The sequence below is a fragment of the Cavenderia fasciculata genome (genome assembly GCF_000203815.1).
Source record: "Cavenderia fasciculata unplaced genomic scaffold Scf_Dfasci-G-o-80e12.f1-5, whole genome shotgun sequence".
In the NCBI taxonomy this organism is placed as follows: domain Eukaryota; phylum Evosea; class Eumycetozoa; order Acytosteliales; family Cavenderiaceae; genus Cavenderia; species Cavenderia fasciculata.
This window is the reverse complement of record NW_004457735.1, coordinates 1960359-1981890: the sequence shown is the minus strand read 5'-3', so window position 1 is coordinate 1981890 and position 21532 is coordinate 1960359. Positions and strand designations below refer to the sequence as shown.

Sequence of the window (21532 nt, the reverse complement as noted above, 5' to 3'; positions counted from 1 at the left end):
AAAAAACAATGATTAAAGAGGCTGTGAAACTGAGAGAGGCAATTAATTTAATTAAAATATTTTTTTTTTCTAAATGTACCAGGAAGGGAGAGCCCTTTCAAATCAAATATCTGGTTGTCATGGATTTTTAGTGTCTATGGCCACTATCCAAATTAATTTAAATTAAGCTATTAATATAAATATTAATATAATTAATATTTTTTCTTATTTTATAAAAGTTTACAAGAGTAAAGTAATGAATTTGATTGAACTCTTTCTTCAAAGACACCTCTTTAAACACTTATAGAAAGAGACTATAATCATAGTGAGTCATCAAGTTACAAGGAACATCAGTTCACCTTTTCATTTTTGAATCACTCGGCAAATCATTTATGCCAAAATAAGCAATCAGTGATGTTCACCAATCCAACAACAATAACTCCTAGCTTAGCTGGTTGTGTTTGAAATGATTGCCTTCTCCATACTATAGTATTCACATGATTATTCAAATATTTACTATGACACTAGATTATTTACCATTCTTTGTAAAGCAATTAATACCAGAAGTTTTGATTATGCCAGAATTTCATAACACATGGTTACAAAAGATATTTCTATTTTGGTTACCACCACCACTTGGATCAATGAGGTTTGAAAGAAATCGGTGAACCTATGACTCATCCTTTTTTTCTTTTCTTTTTTTTATTTTTTTTTGATGGGCTCGAGCTTCATGGTCAATGATGTTCTTGCATGGGCAGCGTATAAAAAAAGAGTAGTTTTCAAAAAAAGAAGAACAACAAGTAGAGAGTAGAAGAGATAAAAGAAAAAGTTGACTACCATCACCAACTATTGTAATATCAATCAATTAATCAGCAGCTATTATTTGTATGTGTACAGTACAGTAAACAAACAACATCTCAACACATCAAACAACAAAATTCTCGATGTGATCACATGACACACAAAAGTAATCGAATTATTTATATATCTCCAAAGAGAGAGAGAGAGAGAGAGAGAGAGAGCTAGAGAGTCTAGTCTCTCTGTGTGTAGTGGTGGGTGATCATTCTTTTAAAATTGTGTTACAATTGACACCCTCCCTCCCTTTTAAAAGCATTCACTCACTCACACTCACACACAATTCCACACAATTCCACACACTTTCCTTCCTTTCTATGGCTTTTTGTTTGATCATGACCAAACAAAGATTTAGCTCAACAAAGAGAGGAGAAATAGAAAGAGCACCATTTGATAGCTATCCTATCTTATTTGTAATAATTAAAGAGAGTAGAGTAACATACAACATACAAAAAAATAATTACAACAACCTCGTAAACACCACCACACTACGACGCAGATCTAAACTAGATATCACATATATTCCAACCACAAGAATTGCTCATTTCGTCTTGTTTCTTTTCATTTGTTGTCCTCTAAATCTAATTTATTCTCATTGACCATTTAATTTAAATTACACTCTCTTTTGGTGATACATTTATTAATTAATTCAAACTTTCTATTCTATTTACAACTACTATTACTACAGGTGTTAAATATAATATATATATAAATACATTATAACTTTAATAAGAAAGGAAACAAAATGAAAATTATTGATAAGATCAAAAAACACAAGGAGGAGAATGGTGCAACAACACCTTTTTACTCGTTCGAATACTTTCCACCCAAGACAATGGAGGGTGTCCAAAACCTCTATGATCGTCTTGGTCGTATGTTGCTGCTCGAGCCATTGTTTGTCGACATTACATGGGGTGCCGGTGGCAGCACCAGCGAGTTGACACTCGAGATTGCCGACACTGCCCAAAACATCTGTGGTTTGGAGACGATGATGCATTTGACCTGTACCAACATGCAAGTCTCCCAGATTGACTTTGCCTTGGCCAAAGCCAAGGAATCTGGTGTTCGTAATATATTGGCATTGCGTGGTGACCCACCTCGTGGTGAGGAATGGAAAAAGATCGAGGGTGGCTTTGCCCACGCCTCTGATTTGGTTCGTTATATTCGTCAACACTATGGTGACTATTTTGGTATTGCCGTTGCCGGTTATCCAGAGGGACACTCTGATGCCACCAGTTTGGAAGACGATCTCCAACACCTCAAGACCAAGGTCGACATGGGTGCCGATCTCATCATCACCCAACTTTTCTACGACGTCGATATGTTTGTCGAGTTTGTTGGCAAGTGTCGTGCCATCGGTATCAACGTTCCAATCATCCCAGGTATCATGCCAATCCACACCTATGCAGGTTTCAAGCGTATGACCACTCTTTCAAAGACTGTTGTACCACAACATATTTTAGATGCCCTTGAACCAATTAAAGTAAATCAACAAAAAAACAAACAAAAAAAAAACATTCCAAAAAAATATTAATATTAACATTCATTCATTTCTTTTTTGAATTTATAGGATAACGATGAAGAAGTTAAAAAGTATGGTGTAAATTTATGTATAGAGATGTGTAAACAAATGGTAGCAGCCGGAGTTGATGGTTTGCACTTTTATACATTGAATTTGGAGAGAAGTGTGAGAAAGGTTCTCAAGGGATTAGAGATGATCCGTCCCGACCAATTACATAGATACTTGCCATGGGCTCAATGCGCCAGCACCAACCGTCTCAAGGAAGAGGTTCGTCCCATCTTTTGGAAGAATCGTCCTCGTAGTTATATCTCGCGTACTGGTTCGTGGGACGAGTTCCCCAATGGTCGTTGGGGTGATTACCGTTCGCCGGCCTTTGGCGATTTGTCCGACTACCATCTCTCGTCGCACCAGTTTGATCCAAACGCCACCAGCGCCACCAACGTCTATGGCGACGTCCAATCCCGTCAAGACGTCTATGAAGTCTTTGCCAACTATTGCAAGGGTGACAAGGTCAAGAAGTTGCCATGGAACGATCTCCCATTGTCGGTCGAGTCTGAGGCTATCAAGGAGCAATTGGTCTTTTTGAACAGCCACGGATTTCTCACTATCAACAGTCAACCTGCCGTCAATGGCGTTCCATCCACCGACAAGACCCATGGTTGGGGTGGCAAGAACGGTTATGTCTACCAAAAGGCCTATATCGAGCTCTTTGCCTCGCCAGAAAACATGCACCTCCTCATCGAGATCTTTAAAAAGTGTCCATCGATCACCTTCCACGCTTTGAACCGTAAGGGTGATTCACATACCAACACCAAGGGCACCAATGCAGTCACATGGGGTATCTTCCCAGGCAAGGAGGTCGTGCAACCAACCGTCGTCGATCACTCTTCTTTCCTCGTCTGGAAGGATGAAGCCTTTGCTCTCTGGCAATCTCGTTGGAGTTCTCTCTATGACGAAAACTCTACCAGCCGTAAGGTCTTGGATGAAATGATCGACAACTACTACTTGATCAACGTCGTCGATAATAATTTCGTCAATGGTAATATTTTCCAACCATTTATTGATTTGGTTAATGGCAATATGAGTCCACAAGCTTAAAATAGAAAAGAAAAGGAAAAGAATACTCTCAATCTTTTATGTAACCAAATAAAATAATAAATATAACAACAATAACAATAATAGGTATTTTTTTTAGAGACAAACATTTATTATTATTCTGTACAAATATTATTATTACATTTTAATTTATATTAGTTTAAAATCATCAAAAAAAGTATCAATGGATTGAATTATTTCTTTGTATGATCTAAACATTTCCTTTTGTTCTTCAAATTCATTTTTAAATTTCATTGTTGTCATTTTGTAGGTTAGTGATTGTAATTGACGGTTTCTGTGGATGTCTTGGAGATAATCTTTGTTGACTAATTCTTTTTTGTGTTGGTTGTACCATTGAATAAATCTCTTGTAAAAGAGTGTAATACTACGAATGAGATAACTGGATTTCTCAATGGTGGAGTAAAGATCATAGGGTGCAAACAAGTTTTGTGCAAGGAAGTATTCTCGAACCATCTGTGCTACGTCCAATACAATATTATCTTGGTGGGGTAGCGAAGATTTACCAATTGTGATAATGGCATCTTGCAATTCCTCTTCTTTTGCCAAGATTGCTTTGACCGTGGTGATATTGGGTAAAAAGTCTTCACCTCCTCTTTCGGTATAATAGTCTTGTAGTAGTTTGATATCTTTAGAGTAAGAGTGCAGCCAGTGTATGGCTGGGTATTGTCTCTTTCTAATGAGTGCTGGATCTAAAGCCCAGAATACATTGGCAGTGTCCAAACATGTAACGGAAAGATGGTCTCCCCAATAACCACCATTCGACGCGGGTGGAGAGACCATGGTAAATAGTGATACTGACCCTTCTCTTTCTTTTCGACCAAGACATGATACTTTACCGGCACGAGCATAAAACGATGCCAGTCTCGACCCGAGATAGAGAGGGTATCCTTGGGGACCGGCCATCTCACCCAAACATTGTGATATCTCTTTCAAAGCATCACCCCATCTCGACAGTGAATCCACAATCGTAGTGACGTCATATCCCATATCTCTAAAGTATTCACTGATGGTTACAGCCACCAATATACTAGCTTCTCTAATGCCAGCAGATGACACTGGTGTATCTCCAATCAAAACAGTCTTATCAATTAAATAATCATACTTTCGTTTATAATAAGGTGCTTGTGAATCAATTAATTTTTGTGGATCTTTTGATGTTACTTCTGCATATTCCATTCTACAGAAATAAATAAATAAATAAATAAATAAATAAATAAATAAATAAATAAATATCAACTATTAATTTAGAATATTGTATTTAGATTTGTTTACATACATTAATTCAGCAACATCAGTTGATCGACCACACATACTATGTACGACGACATCAGTTTGACAAAATGTAGATAATTGATAGGATATCATTGACTTGCCTAAACCGGCGTATCCTGATATGACGGCACTTCCACCTTTGGCGCATGGAAAGAATGAATCCAATACACGATATCCAGATAGATGTGGTTCATTGGGTACGAGTCTATCTACAAATGGTCGTTGTTTTCTAGCTGGCCACTTTTGAAGCATGGTGACTGGTATGATAGATGTAGAGGTGGTAGAGGTTGACGAATCATATGTTTCAATCTCTATCATTGCTAGTGGATGTTCAATATTGTAATCACCTTCTGATGCAATATCAATGATTCTTCCACCGATAACATTGGGTGGTACCATAATCCAATGAACAAAGAGTGGTGTTTCTTGTACTCGACCAATAATATCACCAGCAGTGACCGGTGTTCCAATAACATATTCATATACAGGTTCAAAGTGCCAGAGTTTGTTTCGATCGAGTGGTGACAATGTCTCTCCCAATGGTACGTGAATAGAAGAGGAATAAGACTGTTGTTGTTGTTGATCAACAAGAGTTTCTTCTGCTTGATTGATCTTGTCAGGTCTATACAATGCATCCAAGTAATTCTTTGATAGTTTACTGAGTGGTCGTTGAATACCATCGAATACGCTTGATAGTAGACCAGGACCCAATTCAACCATCAACGGTGAATATGTTCGTATCACAGGACCACCATTCTCTAGTCCGTGACATGGTTCGTACATTTGAATGAATGCCTTGTCATCTTTGATTGCTACTACTTCACCCAATAACCTTTTACTCCCAACACGAACACATTCATTCATTGTAACTCCATCTATTTTTGCTGTTACAATACATGTTGATATTCCTAAAATAATACCTTCATCTTCTTCTTCTTCTTTATCTATTATATTATCCATTATTTAATATATTATAAATATTTTATATCTTTTACACACAATTTTTTAATAATGTCTTCGGGTGGAAGTTTGAAACCACCCATATTTCAGGGTTCGGATATTTGAAAAAAAACCAAGAATGTAAATGCCCTGGGATATCTATCCAGTGTTCATCATCATCATCCAATACCAACCATTAATGGTTCGTTTAATTTAACCAATTTTGGATGGTCTCCTTGATCAATTCCCATTTTCTTTAACTGTGTGGCCAAGCAGGTACATCTTTATTTTCAAACCGATGGTAATATTAAAGATTTAAAAAATTCAAATGATCTATATAATTCATAGAATGATTGAAAGATTAGTTGATCAAATGAATCGGGTTCATTTGTCCAAAATTAGGATCGATCGATATTCCAGTAATTTTGTTCCAATCAAAATTGAATTTTTAAATTATAATCATTATTTGGTTATAAAGAAATTAGTAATCAAATCGAAATTTTCTTTCAAAACAAAGTGAAACGACAAAAGATATATAAGAGTATCTAATTCAAAATTTTTGGATATCACTCTATCTTATGGTATGGTTGCTTTTCAAAAATGTAAGAAATTAATCATTGATACTTTTTAGAAATATTCTCTAATTCTCTTTTCTTTTCTTTTTTTATTAAAAGTAAAAGAAGATTTTGAACAGTTGTATCAAGACATTAAAGAAAACAAATCATTTATTAAATACCGATTCTTTTCTGGATCCAAAGTAGTACTTCCAACTGATTTCTTGTCTGAAAAACAAAATGCCTTGTATTTCCTTTCTGATACTGAATATGGTTCAATCGTTACTCCTACTATGGTTGATAATATTAAAGAGTAAGAGATAAGGGATAGATTCGGTAAGTTTTCTTAGAAATATCAACCAATTTAAATTAATTAATCTTTTATTTAAAAAGTTGGAAATGGTAAAGATATTATAAAATCATGTGAAGCATTAAGTGGATCAGATAAATTCAAAAAAAGTAAAATTGAATGAATTTACAACAAGAGGTATCAACTCTAAAGCTTTTTGTAGTTTAATCTCAAGTTTACCAAACCTAAAGAAACTCAAAATCTCTTCAAACGAATATGGAGTCATTACAAAACAAATGGTGGATTGTTTAGCAGGATGTTTAACAAATAAAAAGATCAAGCTTCTACAAATGATCATTTGTGATGGGGATATTCAAAAATATCAACCAATTTATGATGCATTGGAAACCAATCATTCTTTGAACAAGTTGAGATTATTTGGTAATTAATATTTCCACATGCACCCTATCGATATTGTGTTAATATAACTAGTACTATTATTAACTTCATTTAAACCTCTCTCTCTCTATAGTCAATGACAACCACCATACCCTCTCTATTCGGTGTTCTTTAATTCAATAATCAAAAATACTATTCTACTATCAAGAATACAAATTTCTTTTTTCCTTGTGATCAACCTCAACTTTCTAGAAAAAGTCCAACAACTCAAGTCATTGGGATGTCCAAAGGTACTACTCCACAACGGCCATAACTATATTTTGATGTTAAATCTTTTATTATTAATGGAAAAAAAGAAAATAAAACACCTATCTGATTTTTAAAAAGTATACTCTAGTGATTGTTGTGTGTTTTATTCTACACTATTTATTATTAATAATATTGTAAATGTATAGTAGATCTTTTGGTTTAAATTAATTATTTGTTGTGGAAAAAAAAAGGAGAGAAAACAACTCACATCTTTACGATGGATTTGATGAATGATAAATAGTTAGCTATGATTGGAAAGAGGTTGGTTGAATTATTGTTTGTTGTTTATCTAAATCTACAATCCTTAAATTCCATTCACAATCCAATCTTTTGCGTTTGTTGTTGTGGTTTATATTTGGTTTGTTTTGTTGGTTGTTTTGATAATATTATAATATATACATAATTTTATGATTCTTTTGTTGTTGTTGTTATTGATTTAGTAATTTCCCCATCCATCGTCATCATCATGATGTCTATTGAAATAGGCCATAAATGAAATAAGAGTAGCGTAAACTGTAATACCTCCACCCAAGGCGAAACCCAATGCCTTATAACTGATCTGTTGAAATGAAAATAATAATAATAATAATATATTAGGACACTATTAAATCCAACAAGGCGATAAAAAGATAAGATAAAGGAATCCTCTTTGACTTACAATGTTTGAATGAGCCAATACAGCTGGAATGCCAAATCCACTGGCAATTAAAAATCCTGTAATAAAGAGACCAAGGTCGGTCATTGAACCAGAGTCTGATGAAAACTGGTCTCTGTTCTTACACACCATATTGGGGAATGGTGCCAAGAAATATGATACAACTAACCAAAAGAAAGATAAAAAGTAGGTATGAATATAAAATGTTGCTAAAAGTTGCGACATAACATGTGTCTACTGTTATGTTATGTTAGGATTGTTTTCGTTGTTGTTTTTAATGCATACCAACTATAATAGGCCATCCTGTTTTAGATACAACGCATGCTAATATATTTAATAATAAACCTACTGCAAATGCACATGAAAACCCTATGATTCTAAAATAAACATCAACTTATTGTTAATAACAATCATCACTATATCTCTTCTTTCTTTATGTATGTAAATATAACCAACTTACACTATTATCATTTGATGTAGAGAGAGAGAGAGAGAGAGAGAGATAAAGGAAAGAAAGATAATAGATTGATTGCTAGTAAGTATATGCAAGTCTCTGATAATGACGATGATGATGTACACATACCTTTAACGTCGTGACCCATGGTTTATTTACTATATGTTAAATCAATATGTTCCCTTCTATCTATAATAATAATGATAATGATAATGATGTTGTTGATAATGATAATACTGTGTATCTTTGAAAGAAAGAATAATATAATAATAAGAAATAATATAAGGCGTGGTGAACTGATTACACACTCTTCAAAGTTGTGTCCCAAAAAAGGAGGATTTGGTTTAAATTTATTTTTTATTTTTGCTTTTTTGGAATAAATAAAAATAAGTAAGTCAAATCATATGATTTGATTTGATGATATATTCTATACTTCTTTACTTTGATTCAATAATAATAATAATAAAAATAAAAAAGAAATCATTTATATTATCTTATCCTTCCCTTCCCTCTCAGCTTTAAAATGTTGAACCCCCTTTTACAAACTGTTCTTATTACTTGTGAGTGTTGATGGATGGCTCCACTCCACCATAACTTATAAGCTGGTTGTTTGATGGCATTGGCCAACTACTGGATCACACCCCATCAAAAATACACACGCCTACACCCCCACTTCTTTACCATGAGAGTAATTTATTTAAATTAATTTATTTCTTTTTGTAGACACACACTCAATCCTCCTCCTCCTCCTCCACTACTCTCACTGCAGATTGTTGTCGTAGTTGCAATGTTATTATTAATGTTGTATACATTGCCATAGTGATTGCAATACATATAGAGAGAGAGAGAGAGAAAGAAGAGAGTGTTAAAAATATATTTGTAGTATAATATTTTTTGTAGGTTGATTACCAATATTTTTAAATAATTTCTCTCTTATATTGATATAATTTAACTATCTATAGCTAATCCTCTCCTTTTATTCCATCTATATCAATCAATCAATTTCTATCTTTTCTATTTTACTCTTCATTCTTTATTGAATGAAAACTCAATACCAATAATATATAATATATATATATATATATATATATATAGTGATCTATCTATAAAAGAATCTACTATTCCATCTCGGAGTAGCTACTAGTAGTTGGAAAAAGAAAGGTAAGAATAACTAGAAGAATCAATCAATCAATCAAATGAAGTGTGAATGCTCAATATAATGGTATTGTGCAATGATTATTATTATTATTATGTGTTATGAACAGATGTTGTCTATATTTATTTATAAACAAACAGATCCAATAGATCTCGCATTGGACATCCACAACACTTCATACATCTCTAAGATCTTGACCTATACGTCATTTCCGTCAGATACTTTTTTTTGAAAATACCATCTCCACTTTCCTCTTGTTTGATTATGAATGATAATCTCAATCCGAAATAGTAGTGAGGGTTGTACAATCATTCATTTCTATTCTCTATCTCTCTCTCTCTCTCTTTTAAACATATATTTATCTGTCTCTATTATTATTATTATTATTTATCTATCAAACAAGAGGAGTGAATCATCAAACACCCAACCAACCAGTTATTGCACCTGGTTATATGTATATAATATCATAATGATGGAGGTAGGCATGCACGATACTCTTTTTTCGTTTTACTTTTTAAAATATCTGTTTTATCATCATTATTGGACACCCTCCCTCCTTCCATATGGTTTTTAAGATAATTGGATAGGAGGAGCTTCCTCTTTCAAAGGAACTTTGCTAATTCATTTTAAAAATCGAACGATTTTTAATTTGAAAAAGAGGAGCTGGAGAAGGAGCAGTTCAACTTACACTCAATATTTTGTTGTACTATATTGTTATTATTATCTCTTCCCTATCTATCTATTACTCTTTTTTCAACTTACTCACCTCACCCCCACACGACAAAAGTTAAAAGAAGAAGAGAAAGGATAGTTTAGAAAGAAGAAGAATCACAACAATCAATTTTATATATAATATACTCATATTTCTTTCTTTACTCACTCTATTCTAACAAATTTGTAGAAGAAGAAAATGGGTAAATTAAGATTTAAAAGACAGGATGTATCGATTGGAAATATATTCTCGGTAGATAGTTACAACTATCTCAAACACAAGTTGACGTGTATGATTGGAATGGACTATCGTTCGATGGCAGCCTTTCGTTTCTTTATGGCCGCTTGTGTAATGGGCGACATTGTCGAGCGTTCAGGTGACTTGTTTGTCATCTACACGGAGCAGGGTATGATCCCTCGATCGTTGATCGTCACCAAATACAGCAGCAACTACTTTTTGCCAGTGCATCTCATCAACACTAGCTTCACCTTCCAGGCCTTTCTCTTTACCGTCCACTTTTGCATCGCTTTTATGATGGCGATTGGATACCGTACCAAGTTGACATCGTTCCTTACATGGTTCCTTACCATCTCGTTGCAGGCATACGTCGGTATTGTCGGACACGGTGGTGACGTCTTTTTCCGTATGATGTTGTTCTTTGCCATCTTTATTCCATCGGCCGAATGTTTTGCTGTCGACAGTTGGTACTTTGAAGACAAGGACAAGAAACAACATGGAAACATACTCCGTGACGATCAACAATCATTATTGCATTCAGACGGTACTGCTAGCAACAGCGGTGGTAACAGCAACGGCGAACAGATTGGTATTGACGTGGGTGCTGGCGGATCAGCCAACTCTCCCTCTACACGTGCCACCTATTCAAAGCGTCCCGGTTACAATACTGATGCCTACCGTTTCATTGGATTCTCTACACTTGCCATCATCCTCCAAATGTCTCTCATGTACATCTCCTCGTTTTTCCACAAGAGTGGTGAGGAATGGAAGAATGGTGAAGCCACCTTTTACGCCATCACCTTGGATTACTTTGCAACTGATTTTGCTAAATTCATTGTTCAATTTAGAACTACTATTAGGTAAATCAATTCTTTTCAAATCAAATCAAATCATATGTGACACAATAATTAATTTTCTTTTTCTTTTTTTTTCTTTTTTTTAGAATCTTAACAATTGCAGTAGCAAAATGGGAATTATGGGGAGCATTCTTTTTGTTTTCTCCAATCTATACAGATTATTGTAGATTATTTGGAGCTATTGGATTCATGGCAATGCATTTAGGATTTGTTTTGTGTCTTCGTTTGGGTCTGTTCTTTTGGGTGACTGCCTTGGCTCAGACTGCTAATCTTCCACCATTCTTTTGGGAGTACACATTTGATTGGTTTGAAACAAAGTTGATGAAGGGTCAACGTTCAATCCGTGTCTACTACAACACTTCCAGCCCACTCTCTCAATACACCACGTTGATCATGAAGACATTCTTTATCATTCCATCTTGTGCCACTTATGCTCCACTCGAACAAATGATCAAAGACAGTAACCAAATGGGTGGAGGTGACATTATCTCTGCTTCTTCTGAAAACAACAATAATAGTAATAGTAATGATACTAATCACGATGATGTCGATCGTTCAGATGATGATTATGACAAGACTAGCAAGACCAATAATAGTTCTTCAAGTAGCATGTCACGTAGAACCTTATTGGGAGATGATTGGTTTGTTACAATTGACGGGTATGGAGTACGTCGTCGTAATCTTATGGCACTTAACCACCTTGCTTCCAAGTCACCAATCCTCTTTTTGTTCTCTTGGATGGCCAGCTACACACCCATGGGAGTGTCCAACATTGTTGCTCGCATCATGTTGTTTGTACACACCAAGTCACAAGAATCACAAACTCTTTCTCGCGAGCTGTCTACATACCAACGTCGCAAGTATCCACGTGCTCAACCACACAAGGCATGGGTCATTCTCAACCAAATCTGGTTGGCATGGGTCTGCTACATCATCTTGATGTACAACTTGAACACATTCCACTACAGAGTCGGCTGGAAGAACGAGTACACCCAAATGGCATTCCTCTTTCGTTGGGATCAGGGCTGGAACATGTTCTCGCCCTCCCCACCAAAGACCCATTGGTGGCACACGATCCACGGCAAGCTCGACGACGACACACCCATCGAGTTGTTCAAAAACGAGACGTTCCACAATCTGGCCGGTCCCATCAACTATCAAGTCGACTTTGACAAGCCCGTTCCATTCGACCGTACCTATGGTAACCATCGTTGGTTCAAGTTTTGGGAGAATGGTTACAATGCCTATGGCGCCGATGCTCTCCGTCTTGAAGTTGGTCGTTACATTTGTCGTCAATTCAATTCTGCGCGTCACGGCAATAAGACGTTGTACTCTTTTACCGTCTACTTTGTACATGAACTTCAAAACCTCGACGGTACTATAAGTCCTGGTGGGCATCAATCTCTCTGGAATCATATATGTTATGATAAACCAGTCACTGCTGCTCCAGCCAAAACTGATGCTCCTAAAATAGAACCTCCCAAAGAAGATGAAAAGGAAGAAAAAGAGAATCAAAATGAAGAGTAGGAGAAAGAAAGAAAAAAACTATAAAACTCGAGACTATAATGATAATACTATAATACTATATTACACAATATACCATACATTTTTAAAAATAAATAAATAAATTATTAATCCATCCAAAATACTACAACAATTTATTTTATTTCTTTTTATTTCTGGTTACATTTTTTTAAGATCTTTTAATAATGATTTAGCTTCTTCTTTTTCTGGACCTGCATAATCCAATAGACGAAGACAATACTTTTCACATTCATCGTATTGTTTAATATTCTTGTGGTAGTTGGCTAGGAAAAGAAGGGCGTTTATAATCTCTTTGCTATCAACCTTTTCATGATCGAGTCGTAAAAGATTCTTTTTATAATAGTATGCTGCCTTTTCGTGATTTTGCATCTCTTGGTATAGTTTAGCCAACTTGGACAATGCGACATTCTCACGGTCAAAATTCTCTTCTGCCCGCTCATAACATCTGATTGCGTCTTGTATTCTTTGTAGAGTTTCATAACATCCTCCAACCGCACACCACATTCTTGGATCGTATGGTCTCAATGTTGTTGCCTTTTTAAAATAATATAATGAATATAATGGTAAATTTAATAATTGATATGTTTGTCCTAAGAGTACAAAAAATATTTGAAAGATTAATAAAATATTTCAATTGGATTAATAGTAGTAGTAAATTGTTATTTGTTCTTTCTTTACATACCTAAACCATACCAAGCTCTATAATCTTTTGAATTAATATCAACAGCACGACGATAAGCATTGATTGCCATACTAACATTTTTAGTTTCCAAAAACTCTTGTCCTATCAATGTCCAAGCTTCGAGATAATTTTCATTGAGTCGAAGTGCTCTTTGGAAATATACAATGGCCTTGTCATGCTCTGATTTCAAACTATAGTAATTGCCTACAATACAACAAGTCTCTGGACAATACTTTTCAGTCTCCATTGCTCGATGTGCCAACATACTCAAACTAGCCTTTTTATCTCGAACATATAGTATATTACTATAAATATCTATATTCTCCAATCTATGTGGTTCTTTAATTAATAATTTTTCAAATAATTCTTCTCCTACATCATATGCTAAATAAAAAATAAATAAATAAAGATATTAATAATTAATATACAATATATCGTAAACAAATAATAATATAATTAATATAATTTTTTTACCTCTTTGATTAAAATTACAAATTGCAATTTGAGCCAAGATATAAGTTGAATTTGGAAAAGTGGACAAGAGACGATTATAAACTTGAAGTGATTCAGAGGTTTGGTGAAGTTGGAGAAGGAGATGCGCAAGGAAAAAGTCTTTCATAAAGTGGTCACTTGGTGGCAACGATAGTTGTGAAACTTGTTGAATATCTGTACATAGACTTGCCAAATCCAACCATGCTGACCAATTACATGGATACAAATGTAATGATTCCAATAGTATTTGCCTTGCTTTGATTTGATCACCCTTTCTCTTTAATACCATTGAATACATGTATAATAGAAATGCATCCTTTTTAAAATTTACATTTCTACTACCACTCTGACTAGTATCTTGATCATCACTAGTATCATCATCATCAATACTTCTATTGTTATTATTATTATTATTGTTATTGTTGTTGTAAAGTTTATCTAGTTCAAAACATAGTTGTTGTAATTCCTTACTTGTTGATTTAAAGTGTGTAGCAGATGCAACCATCTTTCCATCACCAAATTGACTGTTTGGATTATTATTATTATTACTATTGTTGGTTGGTTTAGTTGGATCATCTTCATGATTGGGTGCATTATTATTATTTCCTCCTTGTTGTTGATGCTGTTGTTGCTGTTGTTCTAGTTGATATTGATTTTGTAGTTCGATTGATTTCTGTGCAAATCTCTTCTCACTCGATAGATAGGTTGAGTAATAGTAGAGGAATTGGTTGACTGGGTGGATAGCGCTCGTCTCTTTCAAATGATCTGCACATCGCTGATACTCTTTCAAGTCGAAATAGTTCTTTGCCAGTAGATAGTCGATGTGCTCTTGACTGCCATACTCGTGACTAGATGTCTGGTTGATGATTGATTCTTTGTAGTAGCTTGGTAGTTGATTGGCGACGGTTCCTTGCACCAATCCTTTTAACTGTTCACACGACCACTTTGAACTGTTCAGCAGTCCTCTTGTCGATAGGTGTTGAATCGAATTCAATAGTATCTCTTTTACACCTATATGACTATTTGCAATAACATTACTACTAGTATTGATCATATCTTTCTACTACTACTACTACTACTACTACTATTCTTACAACAAGTAATGATCATTGATATGTGCTTCAATCATTAAGATCTCTTTAATTTGCCAAATGAGACGGTTCCCTCCTCTTTTTTTTTAAAAATAATAATAATAAATGAAAAGGAATGCAAAGTATAAATACAAAGATATCTTTGTCATAAAACAAACTATGTATGTTTGATCATACTTTGAAGAAACCAAATAATAACTATTTCAAACCAAAGTAGGAAAGGGTAATATTTTATTGAAAATATGAATTAAAAAATTAATAAATTATTATTATTACATTTTTGAAAAGTACTGCATCACGTTGTGAACAAGAAGAGATGAGTGTATCGAAAAGATATTTTTTTCCAACTAGCAATTTATATTTATTCATTCTTTGTTACACCAATTAATTAATTGAAAGAGGAATAAGTAAGGTAAGAATAGTAGTATTTGTAATATTATTATTATATGGATAATAGTAATAGGAGTAGTAGTTATCATAATAGTATGAGTCGAGTATCAGGAACTTCAACCAATAATAATAGTAATAATAGTAATAGTAATAGTTTATCACCACCACCACTACAACAACCAATAGAACAACAACAAATTGGAGGTCTAGGAGGAGGAGGTATAGGAGTAGGAGGAGGAGGAACAATAGCAGGAGGAGGAGGAATAGCAGGTAGAGATCCAAACCTATCAAGACAACCAGGTGCATTACTACAACTAATAAGACTGAGTGGAGTGGCAAACTTTAGAGACTTGTTAATCAACTCGATGGACAATAACGATTTGTCTGACCTACTCAGCAACTCTGTATTCAACTATCCACAACAACAATCGGCAACACCACAATTTGCATCGGCCACTCAGACAAAAGGTATCTTTGGCGATGCTGTCTTTCTCGACGGTCACACTAGAGCCGTCAAAGCAGTAGACTTTTCACCTCAAGATGACCATGTCTTTTGTTCGGCTTCTCTCGATGGTCTACTCAACACTTATAATGCAAGACATGCCAAACTATTAAATAGTTCTGTCGTTTCTCATATGGGTTCAAATTCATTTACTGGTTGTAAGTAGTAAACATTCATTGAAATTGAAATGAAATCAAGGATCAAATAATTAATTAATCTTTCTTCTTGATGTTGGTCGTTGTGTGTAGTACGATTTATTGATTCTAGGAAAGTGATATTAACAACTGGATCTGGTCGAATATTAATATATGATATTCATAGAGGATCATTGGTTCAGTCGATTGAACAAAGATGTAAGTCAATTTTGTACAATGCAGGTCATGCATCGTGGTCAACTATAACCATCAATTATTAAAACTCTTCTTATCTTCTCTTTTTTTCTAGGTGTTTTAACATCAACACAAACTAGAATTCCAATAGCAGTAGATTCAAATAATTGTAATATGTTTATGGTTCCAAATGGATCTGGAAGAGGAATCACTCAAGTAGATTTGAGACAAAATGGAGTTGTTAGAACATTGGACGACATACATGACAACCATATCACCGATATTGAAATACTCGAACCATCGTGGGCAAGAGCATTCAATGTCAGTCGTTCAAATGAACCAATTGTTTTAACTTCATCAATGGATACAACTGCAAAAGTAAATATAGATAGAATATAGAATAATGTTAAACAATCAACAATATTTATTTAATAATTTAATTAATTTCTTTTTATTTTTTAGATTATAGATTCACAAAAACAAGTATTTAAAAAGTTTGAAATGAAATCTCATGTATATTCAATTGCACATACACCAGATATAGAACAACCAACTTCAACAAGCACCTCTTCGCCATCATCAACACCTTCGTCATTGCGCGGAGGTAATATTGGATCGATAGCGATTGGTGGAGACAAATTGAATATATATCCAGCCTTGCATGGATCAGATTCTCTTTTGAGCACACAATTACCATGTACCAAAGCAATATATCGACTAAAGTATACTCATGCTGGCGATAAATTGTTTGTCGCTACCAATGACGGACACCTCAGAATGTACCATAGAACAATGTATAGAAAATATGAAAATAAGGGTGTTGTCTTTAGACACGGTAGAGATATTCAAGATTGTGCAATCTCTAAAAATGATGAATGTAAATATAAATATTTAAAAAAGGCAACAAAATAGTTAAGAATCTTTCTTACTAACTTTTTTTAACATATTATAAGATGTTGTCACAGCATCGGGTGATCATAAGATTGGATTGGTTAGAATTGGTGAACCTTTATTTGGTCCATCTGAATGTGGTGACACAATGTAAAATTAATAATAATAATAATAATCATAATAAGAAAGCAACTTTATCTATCTATATATATATATGTAATCAAAAAATAACATCAAGCAAATATACTGCAACAAACAATATTTTTTTTTCATCCAAGATAATAATTATGGCGGGGCCATGCTTGCAGCAATTTATCAAATCACATTGGACCTCATTTACAACAACAGAATAATATCAACAAATGGATAGAATTGAATAGGATAGTCAACTACCCTTTTGTTTATATATATATTATAGTTTTCCAAAACTATCCATCCACACTCTATACCACACAATTATATTTTAATTTATATAAAACCACCTAAAGTACTACATCGAAATGCAAGTTTCAATTATATTAAATATTTAACCGTTAACTGTTTAAACAGTTTTTTTTTTCTTTATGATGGTTGATTCTTTGGCAATCAATAATATTATTGATTTTGCACACGCACAAAGAATTATTAGAACCTCTTTTGAGGGTTAATTTATTTAGATTGTTTAGAATTGGGGCATGATGATGCATGCACCTTGTTCCCACATACATCTGAAACTTTGAGTACGGCACTTGGCTGGTCTATTGTAAAATCCACATGGCTTGCCAATTTTTTGATCTTGTTCAAAGTCAATGATGATTGGTTTGGAGATACAAGTGCTCTCGATTGGCTCCCACATACATTTATCCATGGCCAAACCACAGGTAGTTCTAGTGTAGAATTGTGTTATTTAAGTTTTGTTGTTGTTGTTGTTATTGTTATCTTAATAATATATTGTTGTTGGAAATGAATTGAAAACTCTGGATCCAATTGCTTTAAATACTCACCAATTGGAGAAATCAAAAGAAAGTTTAAATGAAATATATATATATATATTATACCATCGTATCGATCAACTATTACAACAATTGGTTTTGTTGTTGTTGCAAAGATGAGTGAGGATTTTAAAGAATTTAAAATTAATATTTTTGTTGTTTTTCTAAAAAGAAGAAAGAAAAAGGATGAGGCACCAAAGTTGCTAGCATTAACGACTTTTCAACACTGTCATGTAATAGATGAACAATCTTGTCTAGAGAGATGTCTTGAATATCTTTTAGTTAGTTGATTGTTATATATATATATATATATATATATATACATTTATAACATTATAAAAAGATGACAACTATATCAGAAGCAACATCAACAACAATCAAATCAACATTTGAAAGATCAGTATTTGATAGAGTATTCAAGAATAAATATATACAAAGACAGATACTCAATCAAATACCTCTATTGCCAAAACTATTACACTTGGAGAGAACGCAAACAGTAAGAAAAGATGTAATATACAATACGTTTTTTGACAGCTACTATTGCGATCGACGAAACGAGTATCTGGTATCACCTTATCCAAACAATTTCAACAACCTCTACGGCGACCGTAACTCGGCAAAAGATAATGATTATTACTACTATTACATCTGTCGACCGGCCAGAACCTGGATAAATGTAAATGAAATGATTTTATACAATAACATTAGACTGTTGGCTGATAAACTCAAACGATATGACCCGAATATGAATAATAGTCAACAACAAAAAGAAGAGGATAGATTGGAATGGAAACCATCAGATTGGAGATCATTTGACGATAAGAAACGAGGTTGCAAGGTTTTAATGTCAGATTGGCCATTGTATAGTTTGTTTTTGGAAAAGTTGGATGGTATGACAGTATTGGTCACTGATAAGATGGATCCAACCTATGTCACTTATCTTTTAGAAACCTCTATCCATTCTTCAAAAGGTGATGTTCGATTCATCAAGACTATATTGCCACCACTGATCGAGTCACTCAAAATACACAATCAACCATCCGATCATCCTCAATCATTGTGGAAAGCCATTTTTACAGAATCTCCAGAGGAGGGACAACAAGACGCAGCAAGCGATAATATATACAGAGATATATTTTCTAAAATATTTCATCAAGTACTTGACTATGGATACGTTGATGTGTTGGAATACTTGTTGGACACTCTTTACAATACTGGTGGTTTCGACCCATTCTTTGATATGGACGAAGCACAAGACAAAGAGTTTCAACATCGAGCTGTTCGTCAGGCACTCATTCACTCGGAACCACATCTCTATAGGTTCCTATGTTCTGCACATCCCGATTGGATTGCAGCCTATTTCAAAGAGCCAAACTCTTGGCATGTCTTTTTTGGTGACATTACAACCATACAAAAGCTTCTCTTGGTCATGGAGAAACAAAAGAGAATAGAAAAGATACCATCAGATTGTAAAAACAATTGTCAATTGGTATTGGAATTTATAGAAAACTATAAATATTATAAACATCTAGATTTCAACAAACAATACAACATTATTTCTTTAATCCTTCAATATAGATATTGTAACATAACTTACACCTCTGATAATAATATCAACCTAAGATTATTAGGTAAATCATTTAAAGAAATTTATTCAAAAAAATTAATTACTTTAAATAATCAAAATAATATTAATAATATAAATATAAATAATAATAATAATAATATAGATAATAATATGGAAATTGATGATTTAAAAAATAATAATAATAATAATCAAGAAGAATTGGAAAAAATATTTAAATTATTTAAAATTTATACAAAGTTATCACAATTTGAAATGGAATCTATGGAGGGATTGATAAGAGATGCAATCTATTTGGGATCAACCGCATTTTTGTTGACCCTTTTATCGGGTCTTTCAAAAATTGCAATTAATTTGGTCAAATATATCACTCTCTATTGTCAAGATGTAGAAACGATAAAGAGATGTATTCTATATTCTGTGGAAGATCCAAAAGAAATGTATCAGGTATTGGTGTTTATTTTGGAGAAATGTGATTCAGCAAGCAAAAGAGATGAATTGGCAATATGGTTATTTGAATGTTATCCAGCAGTCAATATATTCTTTTCAGAAATACCTGGAGCCATGACCTCTCCATTAACGGCAAAACTATTGTCGGTCATGTACAAAACAAGAAACTCTCATTTATCGTTGGCTCGTATCATTGGACATATCGATGATGTACAAGTTCTCAAAATAATGAAAGCAAATACCCTAGGGACTTGGGATCAACATATTGGTTTGTTAGATCAAATCAAACACTCTTTGCTTACTCAAAACCTTGAATGTTTTGAGTTTTTGATGGATCTGGCACCAGAACTACCAACCTACTTTAACGTTCATGTTTATTCTCACTATTATAATATGGCCATTTGCTTCAACATTGATCCAATCTTTGTGGATATATTGGGAAAGAAATTAAACAATCCATCAGACTCTCTTTCTCTTTTCACCTTTTATCGTATGGGAATGTATGGAAACTATGGCCTATTACTACGATCAAAAGAAGAGAAACCACATTGTTTTAATAGTGCTCTAATATCATTTACCGAAGGATTGATAAAGTACAATGAACCAAAGTTTTGGAAGAGTTTTGTTTATTATCATCATCTTGCTGATCGTGACGAGGAAACCAGCAACTCTCCACCTCCTCTAAATTATCATCAAATGTCATCGGTCCTCATTGACTATAACCTCGTATTTGGATTGGCAATCATCTGTGCAAGATTCAACCTCTTACAAAGTTTGAATGGCTTGGGGTTGGTTAAAATGCAAAACAACAACTCTACTCCCTTTGTTACCAATGGGACCACCAGATTTTATTATATTCGACCTGACTATTATTTTGCTCAATTGGTAAATGAGACAAACGACGATCACGATGATAATCGAGAAGAATTCTATACAAATTTAAAAAAAGTCAGTTGGTCTGTTGAAAACAGCAGTAGTAGTAGCAGTCTTAGCAGCATGGGCAGCAGTACTAATATCAGTCTCATTCCACCAAATCCTTATTTCCTACCAACTTATCTGGGTCTTGGTATACCAAATGTCGGTATCGCACCAAATTCTTATTACAGTCTTGGTCTACCAAATCTCGTTCCACCAAATGTCGTCGGTATCGGTCTACCAAATCTCATGGCACCAAATGCCACTAACAAATGGCTTCATATGGCATACTCGCACAGTAGAGATAAAGTTGTTGATTGGTTAAAATCGATTATCCCCAATGATGATCAGCAATCACAACAATAAGAACTGGTTGTCAAT

General features: G+C 34.0%; 7 protein-coding genes across 7 annotated transcripts; 4 read left to right on the top strand and 3 right to left on the bottom strand.

Moving 5' to 3' along the window:
* Window positions 1-1579: 1579 nt before the first annotated feature.
* On the top strand, window positions 1580-3454 carry DFA_05596 (methylenetetrahydrofolate reductase; the record flags this gene model as incomplete). Its single annotated transcript, XM_004361257.1, has 2 exons — window positions 1580-2317; window positions 2405-3454. The coding sequence occupies 2 exons, from the start codon at window positions 1580-1582 to the stop codon at window positions 3452-3454; spliced, it is 1788 nt and encodes a 595-aa protein (XP_004361314.1).
* Window positions 3455-3601: 147 nt separating this feature from the next.
* Window positions 3602-5704, bottom strand: DFA_05595 (uncharacterized protein; the record flags this gene model as incomplete). Its single annotated transcript, XM_004361256.1, has 2 exons — window positions 3602-4649; window positions 4749-5704. 2 exons carry the CDS (start codon window positions 5702-5704, stop codon window positions 3602-3604), a joined length of 2004 nt encoding a protein of 667 aa, XP_004361313.1.
* Window positions 5705-5755: 51 nt separating this feature from the next.
* On the top strand, window positions 5756-6975 carry DFA_05594 (uncharacterized protein; the record flags this gene model as incomplete). Its single annotated transcript, XM_004361255.1, has 3 exons — window positions 5756-5771; window positions 6358-6550; window positions 6750-6975. The coding sequence occupies 3 exons, from the start codon at window positions 5756-5758 to the stop codon at window positions 6973-6975; spliced, it is 435 nt and encodes a 144-aa protein (XP_004361312.1).
* A 695-nt stretch (window positions 6976-7670) lies between these two features.
* Window positions 7671-8491, bottom strand: vps55 (vacuolar protein sorting 55 family protein; the record flags this gene model as incomplete). Its single annotated transcript, XM_004361254.1, has 4 exons — window positions 7671-7793; window positions 7893-8053; window positions 8175-8213; window positions 8437-8491. The coding sequence occupies 4 exons, from the start codon at window positions 8489-8491 to the stop codon at window positions 7671-7673; spliced, it is 378 nt and encodes a 125-aa protein (XP_004361311.1).
* A 1918-nt stretch (window positions 8492-10409) lies between these two features.
* DFA_05592 (uncharacterized protein) lies at window positions 10410-12832 on the top strand (the record flags this gene model as incomplete). Its single annotated transcript, XM_004361253.1, has 3 exons — window positions 10410-10617; window positions 10675-11308; window positions 11392-12832. The coding sequence occupies 3 exons, from the start codon at window positions 10410-10412 to the stop codon at window positions 12830-12832; spliced, it is 2283 nt and encodes a 760-aa protein (XP_004361310.1).
* Window positions 12833-12988: 156 nt separating this feature from the next.
* Window positions 12989-15078, bottom strand: anapc8 (anaphase promoting complex subunit 8; the record flags this gene model as incomplete). The annotated part of the gene is made up of 3 exons (XM_004361252.1): window positions 12989-13440; window positions 13533-13916; window positions 14007-15078. 3 exons carry the CDS (start codon window positions 15076-15078, stop codon window positions 12989-12991), a joined length of 1908 nt encoding a protein of 635 aa, XP_004361309.1.
* Window positions 15079-15561: 483 nt separating this feature from the next.
* Window positions 15562-21517, top strand: DFA_05590 (uncharacterized protein; the record flags this gene model as incomplete). Its single annotated transcript, XM_004361251.1, has 8 exons — window positions 15562-16169; window positions 16275-16360; window positions 16452-16714; window positions 16799-17213; window positions 17290-17377; window positions 18371-18479; window positions 18542-21008; window positions 21186-21517. The coding sequence occupies 8 exons, from the start codon at window positions 15562-15564 to the stop codon at window positions 21515-21517; spliced, it is 4368 nt and encodes a 1455-aa protein (XP_004361308.1).
* Window positions 21518-21532: the final 15 nt, after the last annotated feature.